Below are 16133 nucleotides of genomic sequence, written 5' to 3'. Positions count from 1 at the left end.
TAACTTGTCCTCACGTTTGACGAGCAATGATCAAGCCCGACGCAGAAGGAACACAGCTCATCCCAGGTGTGCATGGTATAGTGGACGTGGTGTATACTGATACAGCTGGTGAATACATCGAAGGCAAAGCGTCTGTTTGTCTAGTGGGTCAACGTAGAAGGGATGAAATACAACGCCCACATACCATCCTCTCAATCGCCAGACTACTCATCCAGATTGATCGCCTTCCCGAACTTTGCGTAGAGGACGACCTTCAGCTCTTTCATCTGTCGCTCGCAGTCATCGACGCTGTCAGCCGCAGCTGCTAACCGTTTCTCGACGTCCGCCTGGTCGCGTGCAAGCCGTTTTTGTGCACGAGGGAGGGGAAGGTGGAGGAAGGTCTCGCCGACCTTGTAGCTAGAAATGGTGTCAGTGACAATGCGACGGGCATGTGTGGCAAGGCATTGAGCATTCAGGTGGATTATCCTGAAACCCAAGGGTGGCGGAACGTTGGCTCGGGCCTTGAGATGTGAGATGAATGCATGTGTTACGCGGCGGGGAACAAGGGTGGATATAGACTGATGCCAGGGCACTTACAGCACAGGTTCATCTTCGTCAGCAAGTTCAAGCTCAGTTGAGAGATCTTCTAGAGCTTCCTTCTCGACCTAGAAAGGAAGAGGTCCATTAGATGGAACATGGCCGATGTAAACCTGTAACGCACCTTCAACTCCTTCAACTTCTCATTCAGGTCCCGTACGCGCGTATTCAGCTTCGAGAATGAGTTTATTCTTTGCTGGTCCTCTATTTGTCGTGTCAGCAAGCTGGCATCCCCAACAAACGCGCAGGGGACGGCTCGCACTTGAGGCGATCGTGAACCCGGGCGTGGCGGATTGGCCTGGACTGCTACGCACCCCATGTCACTTCCTCAGCTTCCTCATTCTCGTCCTGCTTGTCAAGCTAGGCAGGTGTAAGTGCACGGACGCGTATTCGGACGTGGATCTTACCATCCGCATACTCTGCATGGTGGCGATCGTCGAGGGCAAGTCCTATTCGGCATAACGGGCCGACACGCGCGACAATCCAGCCGGACCGCGGCCCGTCGGTGATCGGTCCTGACGTACCCGGTACGCGCCCATGGATCTGCTCTCGGCTTCCACCTTAACCACCACCACATAGGTCAGCGGCGCCCTCAGGGAGGACAGCAGCGAGGATGCCTTCCGAGATCGCTTGGAAGCAGTACTTTGACGTGCTCAAGAACGTCGTATGCGTCTACATCGTCGCACGCCAGCTCCTCAAACTCAAGCGCCATGTACTCGCTCGCGGTCTGACTGGCTCGGTATACGAGGTGTACGCGGCGATGCAGCAGGTACGCTCACTTATGATACTCTGTAATTCTGATGAACTCAACAATTCATGTCTTAGCGCGCCTTCCAACTCGCACTCCGCCTCCCCTCCATGCAGAAGAAGGTCCGAACCGAGATGGACAAGGCGAAGCTTGATATCGAGAACAAGCTCGTCCCGAAGGGTCCTGATGTCACCCGGCACTTGACGCTACCGCCTAGCGGACTGTCTGCAGAGGATATCTTTGCAGAAATGGACAAGCTGGATAAGGAGGGGTTGTCGCACACGGATTGGTCCAAGGGCAAAATCTCGGGCGCTGTCTACCGTGCGTGTTCCCCTCTCCTTATCTCAGTCTGCACATGATTTCTGGAATGTCATGCTAACGCTACCTACAGATGGTGGCGAGGAACTTTCCAAACTTATTGCAGCGGCGTACACTCGTTACCTTGTCTCGAACCCCCTTCATCCGGATGCCTTCCCCGCGGTCCGCAAGATGGAGGCAGAGATCGTCTCCATGGTTCTGCGCATGTACAATAACCCGACTGGCGCAGGTACTATGACTAGCGGAGGCACTGAATCCATCGTTATGGCTGTCAAGACGTACCGCGACTGGGCGCGCGCCACAAAGGGAATCACGGAGCCTGAGATGTGCGTATGCCCTCTTCGTGTGGGCTGTCAAAGCAGAGGCTTACTGACGTGCCCCAAAGGGTCATCCCCTCGAGTGCGCATGCTGCCTTTGACAAGGGAGCGGCCTATATGGGTATCAAGGTACATACCATCCCGGTGGACCCGGTGACACGGCGAGTCAACATCAAGCGTGTAAGAAGAGCAATGTGAGCAGCTCGTACCCCTCTTATCTGTTATCTTATGAAAACATATATAGCAACTCGAACACCATCCTCGTGAGTCTTCACACCTTTCCAAACATACCCAGTCACTAAGCGTCATTTCTTTGTAGCTTGTCGGCTCTACCATCAACTTCCCCGACGGCAACCAAGACGACATTGTCGCTCTCGGCCAGCTCGCCAAGAAGTACGGCACCGGGCTGCACGTCGATTGCTGCTTGGGCTCGTTCATCGTGCCCTTCATCGAACCTGCAGGTCTTGCAGACGATGAGCATTTCAAGCTGCTGCCCTTCGACTTCCGTGTCGAAGGCGTGACGAGCATCAGCTGTGATACGCACAAGGTCAGCTGAACAGCAGCTCTCCTTTATATCCTACCAACACCAGAATCTCTTGCTGACGGGCTTTCCTTTGTAGTACGGCTTCGCACCGAAGGGCACGTCCGTCATCATGTACAAGGACGCCAGCCTTCGCCGATTCCAGTACTATGTTACCACGACATGGTCTGGCGGCGTCTACGCCTCACCGAGCTTGTCGGGCTCGCGTCCTGGTGCACTTATTGCTGGAACCTGGGCCGCCATGCAGCATATTGGCTACGAGTGCGTGACTGCGTCTCTTTGCGTGTATCGAAGGGCACTTGCTGACTCAGTATCGTATGTAGGGGCTATCTTAAGTCGTGCCGTGAAATCGTCTCCTGCGCACGCTATATCGCACGGCGCATTGAGGACGAGATTCCGGAGTTGCACATCATGGGCGCTCCTCCGGCATCGGTCGTCGCTTTCGCGGCGAACGACGACAAGAAGGTCGGTGTCATCCTATTAAAGCCTACTGTTAGATGCTGACAACGATCTATCCTTGTAGCTTGAGATCTTTGAGGTCGGTGACGCTATGAGCCGTCGGGGCTGGCACTTGAACGCCATCAACGACGGCGCGCCAGGTGGGAAGGGCGTGCATTTGGCGGTGACGGTGCGTTCATGCGCTTACTTTTCCGGTCTGTTGCGCTGACGCCAGCGCATAATAGCGCTTAACGGTCCCTAACCAAGACGTCTTCATCGAAGATCTGAAGGACTCGGTTCGCGAGGCGGGCGTGAGCCCCTCGGGCAAGGGCACGATGGTTGCATTGTATGGTGAGCCCCATTATGTGGATGTTGTAGGCGAGTGAATGAAGCTTACCGCGTCCTTACAGGTCTCGGCTCCTCGAGCGCCATCGGCCCGTCGCTTGTAGGCGAACTCGCGGAGGCGTTCATCGATGCGACGCTCAAGGCGTAATCACTGCCGCGATGAGGACGTGATGTAGGCATGCGAGATGACTGGATCCCGCGCTCGAACACCGTTGCTTGAATACTGGAATCGAATAGATGCAGGAGGGATACCCGAGGGGAACTCGGTAGGACTAGTGATGTTGTCTGGTAATTTTTCTGTCATTTATGTACCACCTTGCTTATCACGGCTGTAAAGATGCCTTTGTTTCATGCAAACACCGGAGAAGAGGCTCCGTTGACCGCTCAATGCGTTGGCTGCTGGCCATAAGCTGATACCCGTGGCAGAAGTGGGTCCAGTTCGGCATATCCCGACTAGAGGACCCACATGTTCATTTCGGCCATCTGGTAGGTATCTCCGCCGCTATTTCCCTCCTCGACATAGCAGGTGTGTCTCGTCAGTCGTCCGACCAAGGCCGGATGGAAAGCTCACTGATGACTTCTATCACCCCATCCCGCGGTCCTCCGCACCAGGAAGCGTTCTCATTTCCCCGCCTGCGGGGCGTGCCACATTTCTCGTCTTCGCTGCTCGCCTTCGACGCGGGGATTCGAGGCGTTCTCCATCTTGCAGCCCTCCTTCGCCTTGAACCACCGACGAACACCTTCCCTTCGCCCCGAGGTGCTGTACGCCTTCGCTTCGTGTCCCCGCATCTGCTGAGCGGCCTCCCCGCGTCGAACACGCACCTTCGGTGTGGGGCACGTGGGCTTTACTCGCTCACCAGCGGGGTTTGCCAGCGCGGGGAATGACTTCTGACCGTCCGTTCGCGGGCGTTGCACGATCAGAATACGATGCGCTCTGTATCCGGGGCGCGGGTTCTGTCAGCCCGGCTCGCTGGAGGAGGGAGTTGTGCGAGGAAGTACGGTGATGCGGAGGAACGGTGCGACGGGGTCGTGTGAGGGCGTATAACTAGGTCTTCGCCCGTAAAGTGGGCTCCAAACGAGGCTTTCGGAGCGTGTAGCTGCCATGACGTCCGGAGGTTCTATGCCAGCTCTGATTCCGCCTGCCGTGCTTCGCGAATGTCGGCTTGCTCGTCTGTTTGCTGCGCCCCTGGCCCTTATCCGACGCAGGCTATCTGGCCGTCGAAGAGACGGGCTTTCATACCTGGAGCAAAGGCTAACTGTGTGCTTAATTTCTTTAAGGCTTCCGATACGAGCAGTGGCTTCGGCGCAGCGGACATATCCAAGGCATGCCCTTCTATCGGGCAGCAGGTTTAAGTAGAGATACACATCGACAGCTCGTTTTTCCTCGCTTTCTGAGGCCGACCTGAGGCAGCCAAGACCAGCGTCAGCATGTAGCGCATGAGAGCAAGCCTCGTCCTGCGTCATCTGCTCGCACGTACACCTCGTATTTCCGCCATTGTGCCGCCATTGTTCTGATCATCTTCATTGCATCCTGCCAGATGACCATACAGACAAGGCATGTCAGCCGGACGCAACGTCCTCCCATTCAGAAGCAACGCCTCGCATTCAAAAAGGACGACCTTTGCGCTCCACAGACACAAGCCTTCCGCTCTCTTCCTGACGCACGGTTGGAGGTCCGTGCCGTCGAGGGTGGCCTCCGCTGGCGTTCTCCTCGTCTCGGAGGCCGCAAGAGTACCTGAGCGCAGCAGGACCATGCTCTTGCTGTCCTTCTCGTGCATGCTAATGTCGCTCTTGTTGAATGGATGATGCGTCTTCCATTGTTGTGGGTAGTACGAGGGTTAGTTGCGTTGCTCCAGTCCAACGCTAAGCCTGAACTTCCTCGCCGGCGATGCACGAGAAGGGGGAGCAATTTGTACGTTGGACGGATCCCTCATTTGCCTACCGCGCCCGCTTCTGACAGGGTGCTTCACAGTCGGCGGGCCAACCTAAAGTCACCTAGTAGACGCAAAACTCGGTCATGGCCAGCCGAACGCATGACGACCAAGGGCTCTAAATCTTGCCACACAGTGAACTTGTTGACGCTTCGACGATCTGGCCACATATTAGTGGCATTGTCGTCTGCAGGGGGCCCTCTGCTGACGTCCCGACGGCAAGTGCCCTACTATTGCTGAGAGTTCTCTTTTGTCCAGAAAGCACAGTCATTCAAAAGAGCATTGCGGACGCCTGTATATTGTCCCGCGTGCGAGTCGAACCTTGATTGGCGGTCTGAGTAGGAAGAGGCCACGGCCAGACAAGATCTCGGTGGGATGCATGCGTCACGAAGAGTAAACGCACTCAGAGGAGTGCACACGTCTTAGTGAGTCTGCGTGGGCTCGGAGAGTAGAACACCGAACGACAGTATTCCAGAGTAAACGCAGGTCCGGCGGGCGTACGCATACAACTAGCGAGCCAATCGGATGGTTCAGACGACGACGGGGCTCATCGAGGCGCAACAACCCGCTGAGCTTCGAAAGAGCGCGACCGCCTAGGTCGACAAGACGACCGTGCCACCGCGCGACCTAGGTAGTACCACCACGCGAGAGCAGTAGTGCCACCGTGCGAGACAGCAGCCGTAGGTTAACCGTCCCGTGGGACCCGCGGCCTACGCTCGTAAGCCAGCCCTTGTCGGCCGACATCGCTTTCAATGCGCCCGTCTGAAAATTCGAAGGTTCTCCGTTTTGGGCGAACGACCTTCGCGCCCCCACTCGCCTTCTCGCAAGGTCCGGGTTCGCCTGCGCGGGAACCTGACTTCGCCTGTACGAGAGCATGACTTCGCCTGCGGGAGAGTCGACTTCGGCCCCGGCGGATGGCATCTGCCGCACAACAAGCTATGAGCCGGGGAGAGTTCGCGCAGGCGGCGGGCGGTGGGCTTCGCTGAGCGCAGGATCGAGGTTCAGTGGGGGTTCTCTAGCTTGGAGATCACGGTCGCTGCGTGCAGAGATCGCGCTTCCATCTCGCGACGGTTACGTGTCGCACGAGAAAATAGCGCGCGAGCGACGATAGAAAGAGGATTACGGCCGCGTGCAGGGAAGACAAGCGCGTGTCCGTGGGAGATTACGGTTGAACTTTGGTTGGAGGCGAGTGGCGGAAAAGCTCGGAAAAGATGTTAAGTCGGCGGAAGAGATGTTGAGGATGATGAATGGTTGAGCAAGGTAGTGAGCTGTGTCCAATTAGACAAGAGTATGCGTCGAATCAGGGACAGGACGTCCCGCGGCCGCGGGAGTGCAACAGCTTGTACTTCAACGTTTGTGATGGTCAATGAATGGCCAGTAGTACGCTCGGAGGATACCTGTCATGCGTCCACTGCTCGAGGATCCGGAGGCTGGGCATAGACTGGGTGTAGAGTACGGTCGAGGGCTGGCGTCTTCTATCGGATGGAGGCCTTGGGCGGGTGGCAGTCGAGAAGCGGGAGCAGTCCGAGGTCGTAAGGTGGTCGGCGTCCAGAGTGTGGCGAGACGCGAAATTTTGCAGCGAAGCAGCACGTACGAGCAGGGAAGACCAGGCGCGTGAGAGGCGTCGCACGACGTGCAAAACGGGGGACGTCCCAGAAAGGTTCGCTCATAGAGCCCCATCAACGCGCGCAACACGCCGAGAATGCTGCCGCCATGCAGCCCGAAATGGGTGCAGACATCGCAATGAAGTGCGGGTGCTGCGCGCGCTGTTAGGCGCGCCATACGTCCGGTGGGCTCCACCTCCCAGCACGATAAGCGTCGCGAGAGCGGCTGGCAGCGTGATGCCTCATCATTATGAGAGGAAGCATGCGCGGGATAAGCCAAGCAGGACTGCATTGCGCCGTATATGGGGTTGCTGCACGTCCGGCAGGCGGTGGGATTAGAACTTAGAAGGGGGTCGAAGAGCACATACGGATCGAGGTGACTGTGATGGCGTATCCGCGGGATCTTTCCTGGATCGGCAGTTATCGCCAGATCTCCGCCATCAGGATGGCGATTGCGGTGGGCGCGCCCGCCCCTGAGTGCGCCGCTGTCCGCGCTCGGGACCCATGCGCGTCGCTTGGCGTCCATACTCCTCGCTTGTTATCGGGTCATCTCGCGAGAGGCTGCGGTGCGGGTCGGGTGCTCGCAGTCTGTAGGATCAGCCGTGCACTGCCTCGAGTGCAGGCCGCATTCATGCGAGGGTGCTGAATGAAGAGGTGCCTCAAATAGATGTAAGACAGCGCCGTTGCAGTCAGACAAGGCGTAAGTCGGCGGCTCGGGTGATATCACCAGAGCGTCGGGTGTGGAGAGCAGGGTTTGGTGCGATAACCGCGCGGGGGTCGTGCAGCAACCGCGTCGCCTAGCTCTGGCCCGGGCGCGGCCTGCAGTATACGCGCTGGATTTTCCGAAGCGCCTGTGGTGGGAGTGGACGGGGACAGAGCGGCGGCGGCCTGGACGCGGGTGATCGGACCGGGGCGCACTGAGAGGAATCCCGATTTAGCGCATGATCGTCGTCACAAAGATGAGCCCTGCGCAATGCTTCAGCTTGGGAGGCTCGCATTTTTCCCTGCACACTCAGCTCCGGCAGTCGCCAGCCTGGGCAGAACAGGGTCCCCCTCCGCACAAACTCTCCCTCTTCGACTTCTTCCTTCTTCCCACCATCCACGACCCCTGATTCCTCTTCTACCGTCCCCCCTTCCGCGAGCATGGCTTTCATGCTAGCCCATAATATGTCCCGCGACCAGCTCTTAAACCACGAGGAGGAGCTGGCCCCCGTCCCCGATGGCACCCGCTCAGCCCCCTCCGCCTCTGACCATACAGACGGCATGTACCAGGACCGCAAGGAAAAGGAGCGCCACCCACGTCTCGAGATTGTTCTCGACCAGGACTGCCTATACCTCCGCGGCACCGGCGTCGACGTCGAGCCCGCCCGCCTCTCAGGTCACCTCGTCCTCTACCTCACCGAGTCCACATCTGTGCGCGAGATCACTCTCCACTTTCGCGGCAAGGCCCGCCTACCCATACCCTCCCATGAGTCGTGAGTACACCCGCCATCTTCCTCTTGCACGATCTCACATCACTTGCAGGATCGGTCTGCAGAGCTCGTCGCTCACCTACATCATCTGCAATCACGACTGGTCCTTCCTCGAGGGCGAGAAGAAGCACTCGCACACCCTCAAAGCCGGGCGCCATGTATTCCCCTTTCAACTGCAGATAGGCGGTTCACTGCCATCCACTATCTTCACCCCCGTTCTTGGCGGCGCCTCCGTCATCTACAAGCTACGAGCACACGTCGTCCGCTCGGGCTTCCACAACAACCTCCAGGCCATCTGCCCGGTCATCATCCTTCGTTCCTTCGCTCCAGAGGCGCTCGAGTATCAACAGACGCTCGAGATCGAGAACACATGGCCGGGCAAGATCATGTACTCCATCCTCGTCCCCCACAAGGCCTGGGCGGCGGGCGACAACTTGACAGCCCTCGTCAAGTTCTCGCCACTAACGAAGGGCACGTCCGTGGTCAGCATCACGACGTCCATCCACGAGACGACCAAAATATACGCTCGCAGTGGCTTCCAGGAGCACAATCGTGTTGTCGCCACAATGAAGCACGACATCATCGGCGGCAAGGCCGTCGCCTGCGTTGACAATGATACGCGGAGCAAGCAGACCTCAGGGCGATCGACGCCACACATCGCCCCCACACCACCTATGGCATCGCCGGCCGTCTCGACTGCGAACCACACTAATGCTGGCGGAGGATACTTTTCATTCTCTCACGGGTCGACGCCACCGCCGCCGCCACCTCCTCCAGAGCAGCCGGTGGCCTCATCATCCACCGCCCCGCCGCCCATACACAACCCATGTGACGATGAGCCCTCCGCCGACGTCGTCACCCACCTCGTCCTGCCCATCCCGCGCAACCTCACACCGAGCCACGCTCTCGAGCCCATCATCGTTATGCACCGCATACGATGGAGCATCCTCATCCACAACGCCGACGGCCACACCTCCGAGCTGCGCTGCTCGCTGCCCCTCCACATCCTCGCCGGCCGTCTGCTCGAGGAGGCGCGCTCGCATACCGCCGCAACCCGCCGCCTGCTCATCGGCGGGCCGGAGGTGCCGCCGGAGGAGGACGAGGAGGCAGAGCTCCCAAGCTATAACGCTCACGTGCGGGACCGCGTTGCGAACATGTACCTTCCAGAGGGTGCGACGATGCGCGTGACCAACCCGTGGGTCACGACGGGCGTGTCGCCTGTGGTGCAGGCGGATGGCATGCCGGTGCCGGCGTGGCCGATGAGCCCGTCGGGGGCAAGTACGCCGCTGGAGGCGCACGTCTTATCGCACCTGCCACACCAGCCGGGCTCTGGCGCGAGCACGCCGCTCGATTGGGTCAATTCAGAGCTGCTGCTATCTCTGGAGCGCGACCCGCCTCCGCTCAGTCAGGCCAGCCTAGCGCGGACCGTCACGACGCCCGGCACGCCACCAGATGCTGGCGGCAGCGCCGAGGCGTCCGCTGCTCCCAGCCGTGGCCCGAGCCGCCCCTCGAGCCGTCCATCAAGTCGTGCCCAATCCCGTGCCCCCAGCCGCCTCGGCAGCCGCTTCCCCTCGCGACACTCCTCTCCCGAGCGCGAGCCGCGCAAGAGCACTGCGCACGAGACGTACGTGCACGAAGGCCAGGCCTCGCGCGCCTCAGACGGCATCTTCCATGCCACCATGAAGCCCTTCACCTCCCTCCCGCACCCGCAGTGGCTCTCTTCCCGCTCGTCCTCATCACACAACGTGCCCACGCTCGCCGAGCTCGAGGGCACGGCCGGCAGCGCGAACGGCAGCGCGGGCAACTCGCCCGGCGCGCGCGCGTATAACGTGCCGCTCTTCCAGGACCCGAACTCGGGCTCCGCGCTCCTGCACCGCGCGTTCACGGAGGTGCCGGCGTACGAGGTGGCGAGCCGCGGGTTCATTGGCGGCGTGCCGCCGCTGACGAGCATGCGCGGGCTGCCGAGCTACGACGATGCGCAGCGGACGCGGTCGTCGAGCGATGCGTCGCAGCGGTTTGCGGGCGACTCGCAGCAGCGGTCGATCAGTGAGGGTGATTTGGCCGGACGGTTCCGTCAAGCGATGGGACTCTCGTACATGTCACCTCCGCCACAACTGCGGCCCGCGGGCGCGTCGACGACTGCGCTGAACGCTACTGCGCCAGCCTCGCCGGCAGCCCGCACATGATGATGCTTCTTGTAGGTTTGCTCGCGACCTCACCTCGTCTTCGTCATCCTTCCTCCTAATTCAACTGCATCCTCGTTTCCTTCGTTTCTCTCTATATACGTGCGCTCACCATGAACATACCTCCAAGCGCCCCATGCCACCCCCCTCCCTCATCCACTGAACGAAGAACAAACATAATTTTCGTTGTTACTGTCATTTCACGACCTTCCCCATGATGCTTCGTACACCGTTCTTCAACGATGCTCTGTACACCCTAACGAAATCAATCATTATCCCCATAGACTTCATTTGCCTTCTTAGCCTGTCTCTTTGCCTGTCGCCCTTCCACTCATATCCGAACCACGTCTCCTCTGCTTTTATATACACCCCCTAGACTTCCCCCATAGAGCTTCCCCCACAAATGGACGCTGTACAATTATGTATTTCACTACCCAGGTTGTTCGTTCCACTACGACGCAAGGTGCTCGCGCTACTACGACCCAAGTTGTTTGTTCTATGACGTGCACACATAGGTTGTTTCGGTTATCCTCAGATTCGGTCTACGGTACTTTGGCTGTTGTACGGTTTACTCTGCAGACTGCGCAATGCGACATTGCTGGAAGAGGACATCTTTGCGCGCGGGAGCTCCCTGCGGTGAGATAACATCGGCTGGCCAAGGGAGGATTGAGCGGACAGACGTTGGGTCAGCCTTGCCCGGCGCGGCCAGAGCGGGCCACGGGGGACCCTTGCCATCGGGTCGGTGGCGTAGTTGGTTATCGCATCTGTCTAACACACAGAAGGTCCTCAGTTCGAACCTGGGCCGACTCATTCGAAATCTTTCACCGCCTTTTTGATTCTCGGGCGCACTACAAGCGACGCATGCTTCTAGGGCTAACAGCCCTAGCGTAACCAGCGAGAACGATGCACAGAGGATTCCGTTAGCATCACGACTCTTGATAATGTGGGCAGGCTCGGCAGTCGCCGAACCGCCCAATCCACATTGAGGGACGGTTGCTTTCCCCTCACACTACGAACTTCTGCACATGCGATTGACGTTGATTTCTGGCCGGCGAAAAAGCAGACCTCTCACATTAGAAATGGAGGATATGGCCTATGGCTCTGAGCCGCCCGGCGTGTAACTCTCGTTGACAGGGCTATCAATACTTTTTGACCTTCAAGTTGACCGTTCCAAGCGACGGTACATTGCGCAAGTCATAGGCAGACATTGCTTGTCCTCCCTCCTGACTGTCGTCCACATATCCAAGACACTATAACCGTCATGCTCTCGTCATCCTGGTCAGGCGGCCGAATGACAATGGGATACGAACTCCCCAGTCCCGCTCTAGCTGCGCTGTAATTCCTATCTCATCGATAGCCAGCGCGGGGCCTCCCTCAACGTGACGCTTCCTATCCGACGACTGCGACCAGCACCCACCAACGACAGACCCATTCAGCATGTCGACGTCTCTCCAATACACACCCCTCGACGAGATTGCGAAGGTACGCTCCGCCTACCGAGTTCTTCGACTGCTCCACCTCTCAACAAATCGTATCAGACCCACGCCCGCCTGCGCGCCACATTCGACTCCGGGAAGACCCTCCCACTGGCCTATCGGCGGCAGCAACTGCTGCAATTAGCGCGCTTGGGTGAGCTGCGGTCCAGTATATCACCTCTATCGAGCTATCTCTCAACACGCGCGCAACAGTCCAACAGAACGCCCCCGCCTTCGAGTCGGCCCTCTGGCGCGAGTTCCGGAAGCAGCCGCTCGAGATCGCGATGGTGGACCTCAGCCCCGTGGTCTCTGCGACGCTGTATGCGGCGGAGAATCTGGAGCGGTGGGCGGGAGAGGAGGAGGAGAAGGAGGATGAGGAGAACGAGATAGATGCCGGGATAAAGGATGTTCTGACGCAAACATGCCAGAAGAAGCAAACGACAGAGCAGGAGAAAGCGAAGGACGAAAGCAAGCGCTGGCACACAACGATCCAGAAACAGCCGAAGGGGCTGGTGGTCAATATCTCGTGCGCGCTTTCATCCTCTGCTATCCTTTCCCTTTCCCCTTTGACCCATTCCCCTTCCTAAATACCCTCTCCCCTTTCTAATAACCCTTTCCCCTTCCTAATTCCCCTTCCCCCTTCCTAATTACCCCTTCCCCTTTCTAATCAACCCCCCCAGCCCCTGGAACTACCCCATCATCCTCTCCCTCTCCCCGCTCGTCGGGGCCATCGCCGCGGGATGCGTGGCCATCCTCAAGCCCTCAGAGCATACGCCTATCGTGTCGGCCATGTTTGCAGAGCTCTTTCCGAAGTATCTGGACCCCGACGCGTATGCGGTGGTCAATGGGGGCGTGGAGGAGACGGGGCGGTTGCTGGAGATGAAGTTTGGTGAGTGGGTTCTGCTCTCTTGTAGTGGAAATGGCGGGTGGTAGGATAGAGGTGGCGGGTCGGCTCGCTTCTGACCTTTCGCGTTGGAGTCGGCCGTGTGGTATGATAAACCTGCTAACCGCGCGCACACAGACCACATATTCTTCACGGGTATGTTTGTATCCCACAGCCCCAACGGATCCACACCTACTTACCACACACCGATATAGGCTCCACCCACGTCGGACGCATCGTGGCCGCCGCAGCCGCGAAGCAGCTCACGACGGTGACTCTGGAACTGGGTGAGCGTCTGTCGTTCCTTTCTCCAATTCCCTCCCGGCCGCGCTATCTGCCCCTTTCATATTGGGTCGAGCGTGGACGCTCCCCTTGAATCACGTCTTGGCTCTCCCGGCGGACCACTTGTTCCCATCACAGTGTCCAGAGAACGCGCCTCCTCACACTCATCCTAGGCGGCAAATCCCCCGTCTTCGTCGACGCCGCGCACACGGACCTCGACATCGCGGCCAGGCGCATCCTCTGGGGCCGGCAGGTGTGCGCGGGGCAGGTGAGTCGCGGGCGAGGGGCTTGTGACCTTTCCGTCGTAGCACTCGTCGAAACATATCTCGATTTTTTTTGCTATGCATCCACTGTAACAGAAGGCGTGCGGAAGAGCATGGACTAACACACCTTCCCCTCCTCTTCCGCCCAGGTGTGCGTCTCCCCGGACTACGTCCTCGTTCCGCGCGCGTATCAGGACGCGTTCGTGGCCGCGGTAAGGAGGGCGTACGAGGAGTTCTGGCCGAAGGGGGATTCAGGTGTCAAGCAAGCAGGGACGGATGCATGCACCGCGAGGGACGGGGTCGGTTCCACCCTCTCGGGCATCCACCAGAGCGCCATTAACAGGATCAGTGCACTCGTGAGGGAGACGAAGGGGGCTGTCGTCGAAGGCGATGTGGCGGCGGGCGCGACCGCCCCCACCATCGTGCGCGATGTCGGTCTCGGGGACGCGCTGATGAGGGGGTGCGTATGCGGATCGTGGCCGCGTCGGTTTCTGACGATGTGTGGGTTTCTGACGATGCGTGGGTTTCTGACGATATGGCAGCGAGATCTTCGGCCCCATCCTCCCCATCGTGCCCATCGAGGGAGGGTACGGCCCCACGTCCGCATACTCGTCCAGCGATCCCTGCGCAGACATGTCCGACAATACCTGCTCGGACACGTCCGACGATACCTGTACAAACGAAGCGATCAAGATCATCGACCCGCACCCCGCCCCGCTCGTCATCTACGTCTTCACGGAGCGGGAGGGTGTGCGCGAGCGGTGTGAGTCGCGTTCTATCTCGATATCCTTCGTGGAAAGGGTGTAGTGGCTTTTCTTGCTTTTCTCGGTCCACATTCTCCCTTCGTCCCATCGAGGCATGGAGATGGAATGCTTCCGAGTCATCGCGGTTCTTGGCTTTCGAGCCATCGCTTCTGCTTGCTTCTGAGCCGTCGCATCTCTGTGCTACCAAGTCGTCGAGGTTCTTGATAACCGCGTCGTCGCTTGTATCTCCACAAGAGCAAGTGAGAGGGCGACTTGTATTCAAAAGAGCTGACGCCCCTTCCCAGTCCTCAACGCCACCCGCAGCGGCACGCTCGTGCTCAACGACTGCGTGCAGCAGCTGGCAGGTGCGTGGCTCCTGCTTTCCTTTTTGGACTCCTACTTTCCTTTCTCTAATTCGGGGTCCCCCTCTCTCATCTCTGTTATGCGGCGGCTGACGCATCCCCCCTGTTTGACACTCTCCCATCCTCGCCTGTTCGACTCCCTCCCATCCTCGCCTCCTTGTCCCCGACGCAGCCCTCCTATCTATGATGCACCCCTCCTATCTACGACGCAGCCATCCTATCTACGACGCGGCTCTGCGAGTCACCATCTCTTCGCCCTCAGCGGCTTTGCGAGCGCGCGATGGCGCTGCGACTGACGCGCTCGATGGCGCTGCGACTGACGCGCTCGATGGCGCTGCAACTGACGCGCTCGATGGCGACGCAACTGACGTTCCCCTACATAGTATACGAAATGCCCTTCGGCGGCGTGGGCGATTCGGGGTGTGAGTGTTGCTTTCTTTCTGCTTTTTCTTTCTTTGCAGGATGTAGGACTCACCGTCCACATCCTAGCCGGCTCCTGGTTCGGCAAGGCCACCTTCGACACGTTCACGGATTTGCGTCGCGTGCGGGCGAGGAAGTAGAAGACTGACGCGCGGGCGAAGGAGTAGAAGACTCACGTGCGTGCGAGGAAGTAGAGGAGAGGACTCGATAGCGAAGGTTGGATTAAGGGGTCGTAATGTAGTATATGATAGGAAGGCTACAGGCGTCGTGTACGTGTATGAATACAAGGGTCGTGTACGCGTATGGATACGGAATATAGGCGTATATGGCCACAGAAATGCGATGCTTGATAGCCACACAGTGAAAGTCCTCCATCCTACGCATTCTCCACAGCCACCTTCTTCCCCCTCCTGCGTTTCTTCGTCTTACTCTCCCCTTCCACCTCTCCTACCGCCCCCACAACCTCTCCCTCCCCCAACTCCAGCCCCTTCTTCCCCTCCACCGTCGCCTTCCCCTTCCTCGCCCGCTTCCTCTTCTTCGTCGCACCCGCGCCCACAACCACGACCTCCCCATCGATGCTCGCCCCTACACCCTCTGTCGTGTCGAGCCCTCCGCCGCAAGCGCTTCCTCCTGTCGTGTCGAGTCCTCCGCCGCAAGCGCTCCCTCCTTGCGCAACTGCAGCGGTATCGGCGGGCTTGCCCTCAATCTTCTCGTCCTTCCCCTTCTTCGCTGCCTCTCCTGCCGCCGTGCCTCCCTTCGCTGAGCCGGTGCCGTCGTTAGGCGCAGCCCGCTTCCCCTTCCCCCGCTTCCTCTTCCTCGAGGGCGATACAGCCTGCGCCGCCTCCTCCGCCCCGTCCGACGCGTCCATCATGACTCGCTGGAGGGAGGCGCCCCTAGCTGGCGCGTTGTCGGCGAGTGCGCCCCTAGCTGGCACGTCGTCGTCGGCGGGTGCGCCACTGGCTAGCGCGTCGTCATGTACCCCACTGACCCGCTCGTCGGGTACCCCACTGACCCGCTCGTCGAGTACCCCACTGACCCGCTCGTCGGGCACGCTGGCTGCCGCGTCGTCGGGTACTCCCCTAGCTGGCGCGCCGTCGGCGGTCTTGCCCATGGCGGCAGGCCCCGCCCCCTCCCACTTCGCGCTAATCGGCCGGTCTTCCTTCTTCGTCTTCCCTTCCTTCGTCTTCTTGGCGCCCTTCCCTTTCTTCCCTTTCTTCCCCTTCAAACCCTCC

At 59.2% G+C, this 16133-nt stretch overlaps 8 protein-coding genes and 1 non-coding gene across 9 annotated transcripts; 5 read left to right on the top strand and 4 right to left on the bottom strand.

Moving 5' to 3' along the window:
• Nucleotides 1–50: 50 nt before the first annotated feature.
• Nucleotides 51–1015, bottom strand: SCHCODRAFT_02634056 (Prefoldin, subunit 4). Its single transcript, XM_003029253.2, has 6 exons — nt 984–1015; nt 891–936; nt 701–780; nt 577–644; nt 185–396; nt 51–132 (listed from the first exon to the last, which is right to left on the bottom strand). Exons 1-5 carry the CDS (start codon nt 999–1001, stop codon nt 204–206), a joined length of 405 nt encoding a protein of 134 aa, XP_003029299.2. The 5' UTR covers nt 1002–1015; the 3' UTR covers nt 51–132; nt 185–203.
• A 119-nt stretch (nt 1016–1134) lies between these two features.
• On the top strand, nt 1135–3670 carry SCHCODRAFT_02634051 (PLP-dependent transferase). Its single transcript, XM_003029656.2, has 11 exons — nt 1135–1345; nt 1402–1645; nt 1716–1968; nt 2028–2153; nt 2204–2222; nt 2279–2506; nt 2580–2761; nt 2824–2965; nt 3024–3128; nt 3184–3289; nt 3349–3670. The coding sequence occupies exons 1-11, from the start codon at nt 1190–1192 to the stop codon at nt 3429–3431; spliced, it is 1644 nt and encodes a 547-aa protein (XP_003029702.1). The 5' UTR covers nt 1135–1189; the 3' UTR covers nt 3432–3670.
• Nucleotides 3671–4743: 1073 nt separating this feature from the next.
• On the bottom strand, nt 4744–5061 carry SCHCODRAFT_02510436 (uncharacterized protein; the record flags this gene model as incomplete). Its single annotated transcript, XM_003029252.2, has 1 exon — nt 4744–5061. The coding sequence occupies one exon, from the start codon at nt 5059–5061 to the stop codon at nt 4744–4746; it is 318 nt and encodes a 105-aa protein (XP_003029298.1).
• On the top strand, nt 4917–5648 carry SCHCODRAFT_02364178 (uncharacterized protein). Its single transcript, XM_050342481.1, has one exon. The coding sequence runs from the start codon at nt 5086–5088 to the stop codon at nt 5452–5454; it is 369 nt and encodes a 122-aa protein (XP_050198787.1). The 5' UTR covers nt 4917–5085; the 3' UTR covers nt 5455–5648.
• A 966-nt stretch (nt 5649–6614) lies between these two features.
• Nucleotides 6615–7546, bottom strand: SCHCODRAFT_02691058 (uncharacterized protein; the record flags this gene model as incomplete). The annotated part of the gene is made up of 3 exons (XM_050346832.1): nt 6809–7546; nt 6671–6704; nt 6615–6644 (listed from the first exon to the last, which is right to left on the bottom strand). The coding sequence occupies exons 1-3, from the start codon at nt 7342–7344 to the stop codon at nt 6615–6617; spliced, it is 600 nt and encodes a 199-aa protein (XP_050198786.1). The 5' UTR covers nt 7345–7546.
• Nucleotides 7547–7653: 107 nt separating this feature from the next.
• On the top strand, nt 7654–10685 carry SCHCODRAFT_02364181 (uncharacterized protein). Its single transcript, XM_050342482.1, has 2 exons — nt 7654–8293; nt 8343–10685. Exons 1-2 carry the CDS (start codon nt 7962–7964, stop codon nt 10474–10476), a joined length of 2466 nt encoding a protein of 821 aa, XP_050198785.1. The 5' UTR covers nt 7654–7961; the 3' UTR covers nt 10477–10685.
• A 524-nt stretch (nt 10686–11209) lies between these two features.
• SCHCODRAFT_t184 lies at nt 11210–11283 on the top strand. The gene has a single exon. It is a non-coding gene; the product is annotated as a tRNA-Val (tRNA).
• A 558-nt stretch (nt 11284–11841) lies between these two features.
• SCHCODRAFT_02634044 (aldehyde dehydrogenase) lies at nt 11842–15363 on the top strand. Its single transcript, XM_003029654.3, has 12 exons — nt 11842–11955; nt 12012–12102; nt 12162–12474; nt 12629–12837; nt 12970–12987; nt 13047–13118; nt 13287–13381; nt 13526–13836; nt 13919–14139; nt 14425–14484; nt 14865–14903; nt 14971–15363. Exons 1-12 carry the CDS (start codon nt 11911–11913, stop codon nt 15039–15041), a joined length of 1545 nt encoding a protein of 514 aa, XP_003029700.1. The 5' UTR covers nt 11842–11910; the 3' UTR covers nt 15042–15363.
• Nucleotides 15278–15845, bottom strand: SCHCODRAFT_01157544 (uncharacterized protein; the record flags this gene model as incomplete). Its single annotated transcript, XM_003029251.3, has 1 exon — nt 15278–15845. Exon 1 carries the CDS (start codon nt 15770–15772, stop codon nt 15278–15280), a length of 495 nt encoding a protein of 164 aa, XP_003029297.1. The 5' UTR covers nt 15773–15845.
• Nucleotides 15846–16133: the final 288 nt, after the last annotated feature.

The sequence above is a fragment of the Schizophyllum commune genome (assembly GCF_000143185.2).
Source record: "Schizophyllum commune H4-8 unplaced genomic scaffold SCHCOscaffold_9, whole genome shotgun sequence".
Classification (NCBI taxonomy): domain Eukaryota; kingdom Fungi; phylum Basidiomycota; class Agaricomycetes; order Agaricales; family Schizophyllaceae; genus Schizophyllum; species Schizophyllum commune.
This window is presented reverse-complemented; position numbering and strand designations above follow the sequence as displayed.

Coding starts and splice junctions, on each gene's coding strand:
- SCHCODRAFT_02634044 (XM_003029654.3), top strand. CDS start 11,911: ATGTCGACGTCTCTCCAATACACACCCCTCGACGAGATTGCGAAG. Junction 11,956..12,011: donor CCCTCGACGAGATTGCGAAG/GTACGCTCCGCC, acceptor AAATCGTATCAG/ACCCACGCCCGCCTGCGCGC. Junction 13,119..13,286: donor GACGGTGACTCTGGAACTGG/GTGAGCGTCTGT, acceptor CACTCATCCTAG/GCGGCAAATCCCCCGTCTTC.
- SCHCODRAFT_02634051 (XM_003029656.2), top strand. CDS start 1,190: ATGCCTTCCGAGATCGCTTGGAAGCAGTACTTTGACGTGCTCAAGAAC. Junction 1,646..1,715: donor AATCTCGGGCGCTGTCTACC/GTGCGTGTTCCC, acceptor CGCTACCTACAG/ATGGTGGCGAGGAACTTTCC. Junction 1,969..2,027: donor GGAATCACGGAGCCTGAGAT/GTGCGTATGCCC, acceptor CGTGCCCCAAAG/GGTCATCCCCTCGAGTGCGC.
- SCHCODRAFT_02634056 (XM_003029253.2), bottom strand. Junction 781..890: donor AGCTGAGGAAGTGACATGGG/GTGCGTAGCAGT, acceptor CACGACAAATAG/AGGACCAGCAAAGAATAAAC. Junction 397..576: donor GACGAAGATGAACCTGTGCT/GTAAGTGCCCTG, acceptor CACCATTTCTAG/CTACAAGGTCGGCGAGACCT.
- SCHCODRAFT_02364181 (XM_050342482.1), top strand. CDS start 7,962: ATGGCTTTCATGCTAGCCCATAATATGTCCCGCGACCAGCTCTTAAAC. Junction 8,294..8,342: donor CCCATACCCTCCCATGAGTC/GTGAGTACACCC, acceptor CATCACTTGCAG/GATCGGTCTGCAGAGCTCGT.
- SCHCODRAFT_02364178 (XM_050342481.1), top strand. CDS start 5,086: ATGATGCGTCTTCCATTGTTGTGGGTAGTACGAGGGTTAGTTGCGTTG.